At 49.9% G+C, this 4,033-nt stretch overlaps 1 protein-coding gene across 1 annotated transcript in view; it reads left to right on the forward strand.

The window, feature by feature from the left end:
* The window catches only part of FAM83C (family with sequence similarity 83 member C), a 22,840-nt gene extending 19,502 nt beyond the window's left edge, over positions 1-3,338 (forward strand). The window contains exon 4 of the mRNA XM_005430624.2: positions 2,026-3,338. Coding sequence (XP_005430681.1) covers positions 2,026-2,956 — 931 coding nt within the window. The 3' untranslated portion in view covers positions 2,957-3,338. The remainder of the gene's footprint in view (positions 1-2,025) is intronic.
* Positions 3,339-4,033: the final 695 nt, after the last annotated feature.

Here is a 4,033-nt window from a genome sequence, read left to right on the forward strand (position 1 = left end):
GGAATGCCCAAACTGGGGCAAGAGGCATCAGTGGAGCCAGGAAGTGCCCTGGGACAGACGCCTTTGACAGTGTCGAACCATGAAATCTCCCCTGTCTGGGCTCCTGGATTTCCTCAAAGAACTCTCAGGGCTTTCTGAGAGATAACATTCCTTTGCCAAAGCTGCCTTTCCTATTATCTCATATTTCCTATATTGCCATTAACTGCATTCTTTAGAAGAGTGTCTACTAATTTGTGTATCAACACAACTTATGTCTATCTAATTTGTGAGACTTAATTGTCTATAACATAAAAAACATTATATCACATTAGCACCCTGGCACTCTGACAGCCAGAGCCCTTTCAAGTGGAAGATAGCACAGCCTGGTTAGGACTGAGCTATTTCATCCTGGCATTCCCTGGGTGCTCTTATGTTGATGATCCCTGCTCCTGCCCAGGTGCTGATACTGTTCTGTTGATGTTTTCTAATCTCTTCTACAGAGATCTCAACAGGAGACTGATCCTCCCTTGTGTTCTGTGCCAAGGGGGCTCAGGGCAGCCCAAATTCCTGTACAATAAAGGGATGCTGAGGAATTATCTGAACACTCCTGTTGCACATGGACCACGTGCCTCAAAAAAAGCTGAATAGTTCTTCTTTCCCCTTTTGCAATATGTGACCCAACCGTTTTCAAAGATGATCTCTCTGGAGCTTCTCCTCTGTCATTTAGCAATCCCAGGTAGTTTCTGGTTTGATTTTTTCACCCTAATATCTCTGTGAAGGGATGCATTTGCTTTGAGCCTCCAGGATGGTATTTCTGAGTACTCTTCATGCCACCCACAAAGATCTTTTTATTCTTTTACTACTTTTGCATTCTTACCTAATTCACCTGGTTTGATATGAAGCAGCAGAGTATTTTTTTCCATATTATGTTTCTCTTTGGTGTGTGATTGAGTGTAAACATACCAAACACCAGTCTGACTTAAAACAACTGCAGAGTGCTCAGGGACTGGCCAGGAGCTGTGTTTCCTACTAGAAATTCCCAAACAGCTTTCTTGTGAGCTAAACATTGATGAGGTCCCAAAACACAGTGCCAGTATCTTGTCCTAAAAGGACATTTTCTTGAGAATGTAATGTCTCATGACAATTGCTCTCCTGGAGCTCCTGTAATTTTACCCTGCTCTTCAGAATCAGTGTCTTGCTTTAGCAGCCCTCAGCTGTACTGTCACCTCTGAAAATTCTGGTTTATTTGACACATTCAGTGTGCTGGTCTGGTTTGACTATAGCAAGAATAAAAAATCAGCTGATGACTGGGATGACCAGGAGCCTGGGGCTCCCACTCTGGAGAGGAACTTCTCTGCTTAATCAGAAAAAGGAAGATGAAGAGAATGTGGTTACAATCTGTAGCAATATTGGGGAAGAGCTGATTAGGTTACAGTTTGGGCACAAACAAGAGGTAGGGTTAAACAGATAAGGAAAATTTGCAGAGTTGCAATTAATGGAAGTTTTTACCCAGCTAAGGCAAAACCAGTTTGGTTTTAGGGTAGAATATGATGAGCTCCCAGAAAAAATCCCAAAACACTTAACTGTGAGGGCAGGGACTGGAGTTGTTGAGCCAAGAATTAACTTCTATTGCATTTGGGAATCCCACAGCATACTTATAGCAAACATCATCATCCTTCCTGTCCTGAGGTATTCCTGTAGTCTCTGGAGACCTCCACTCCTCAAGGCAGTTCCTCATTTCCTGCCTGCCCAGGCAGCTCCTACAAGCCCATCAGAGATGTCAGGACATGAGAACACAGCTCCTGCCAAGGTGAGGGAAGAGCAGGGGACCCCGAGCAGAAATCAAACAACCACTTTAGGGTTATTCTTTTGTACTTATTGATGAGCACATTCATGTCCATGAGCAATCTCACAGCTGCCTACTTAGAGAAAGTTGTAACAACACAAATCGGGTAGGAATCCATCACTGGAATGTGCAAATCCGTGCTAGGCATTCTGGCACTCTGTGAACTGAAGTTAACACGTGTTTTGTTTCTTTTCCTGCAGTTTCACCTGGCTTTGCAGCCAAGTCCACACTGGCCTGGTGACCCACTTCCGCGGGCAAATTGTTGCAGAGTTTGAAAAGGAATTCCGGTTCTTGTACGCAGAGTCCAGAGCAGTGACCAGCTTCTGTGTGCCAGATCCCAGGACATGCCTCTCTTCTTGGAATACCTCACAAGTTGACAACTGTCTTCTAAAACCCACTCAGGGGAATGATACTGAGACCCTGAGCCCCTCCAGCAGTCTTTCCAATGTGAGCATCAGGAGCATAAAAGTGTCTCCCTTTATGAAAAACTCCAGCTGCAGTGCACACCAGGAAAAGCAAGATTCCAGCTCTGATTCTGGCAATAAGAAGGGGAAGGAGGACACATTCCTGAAGCCCACTTGCCCTAAACAGCAAGAAGAACCACCAGACTCGGCTAACAGTCCTCCAAATAAACCCACCCCAGCCTTGTATCCCAAATCAAACCTCATAACAGCAAGGATATTCCTGCAGCCGGAGCCTTCCTCCAATAAACCTGGTGACCAGGGGGACACAAAGGCCAGCAGCAGCCACTGCTCCCTGCCGAGAGCGGGGCAGCCGCTGCAGTCCCTGTCGGAAGGCACCGGCAGCAACGGGACCAGCCTGAAGCAGAGAGCACCTGTGGCCACCTCTGGGGAGCTGCCAGCTGAAAATGAGAACGTGGTTTATGGGGTAGAAAAGAGACAGAGCCCTGGACATGGCCATTTTGACCTTTTCTCCCCATACAACCACCTCAAACGGGATAAAAAGTCCGTAGTGCCTTGCTATGACAAGTTCCCAGAGGATGTGCTGCTGGACAAGAACAGCGCGTACGGGGCGGAGAAGAGAATGACTCTGGGGCACAGCAAGCTGGACCTGATCACCAAGTACAACAAATTAAAATCCAAACACATACACAGTCGGTTTGAACTCTGACCTGGGCCTCGAGCTGGCCTCTGCTCTGATTTTCCAGGGGTTGCTTTTCCCCGCCAGTCATCATGCCTGGGGCTTGGAATCAAAACATTAGTCTTGTTCCTGTTAAAAGGTGTCTAATCTATGTAGACGACTGATTCAGATGAGATTAGCAACTGCAGCTCAAATTTTCTATTACATGATTGTGGCAGGAGGGAGAAAAGCACATAAATATAATCCACATTCTTTTTATCCACTTCAGAAAGAACTATTTCCCCTCAAACTTACACAAATCCATTGCTACACCTGGAAACTGGACACTGAGGTCTTCAGGGTGAGCCCTGGTTCTCTCCATGCTGAGCAATTCCTCTCCCTGTATCCATATGGTGAAAATGAAATGGCCAAAGGCAGGGGGATGTGAAAAATAAAGGAGTTGTTCTGCTGGAAAAAGCCGTGTTGGGTCCTGGTGGAGGGGGTGAGCACTGAGTGTGGCCAGCACCCTGCCCGCGCTGAGCCGTGCCAGGCCAGGAGGGGACAGGGACATGCCTGGGCACATGTTTGGCATCCGTACACGGCTGACATTGGCACGGCAGTGGTGTCAGCACACGGATGGGGTCACACCTGAACACTGGTGCCAGCTGACACAGGTGGCCCCTATACACAAGCACGGCACTCAGGTGGCAGCCGGGTGGCGGGTGGCCTGTCAGCTCACAGTGACACGTCTGCTGTCCTACAGCACAGGTGGCAGCAGGGCGGGGGTGTCCAGGCACGGCTCCTGTTGGGACAGGGACAGTGTCAGCACCTGGGGAGCACCAGGGCATGGGCCGGGCTGCACACGGAGGGGGTGGCCCACAGTGGCCAGGGACAGCCATGGCACACCTGGCCCAGGAACAGGGACAGTGATGGACACCAGGGACAAGGACAGCGATGCCGCCCCTGGACCCGTGGCGGCCTCTCCAGGCTGTGGGGACACATGGGCCGGCTCAGCCCCAGGCGGGATCCGGGCACACGGGGACGGGCTGTGTCCCACAGGGCCGCGGCGGGGCCCGAGCTGGCGAGCGGTGCCTGGGGCGGTGCTGCCGCCACGGGCCGGGCCCTCCC

Source organism: Geospiza fortis, unplaced genomic scaffold (assembly GCF_000277835.1).
Source record: "Geospiza fortis unplaced genomic scaffold, GeoFor_1.0 scaffold39, whole genome shotgun sequence".
Taxonomy (NCBI): Eukaryota; Metazoa; Chordata; class Aves; order Passeriformes; family Thraupidae; genus Geospiza; species Geospiza fortis.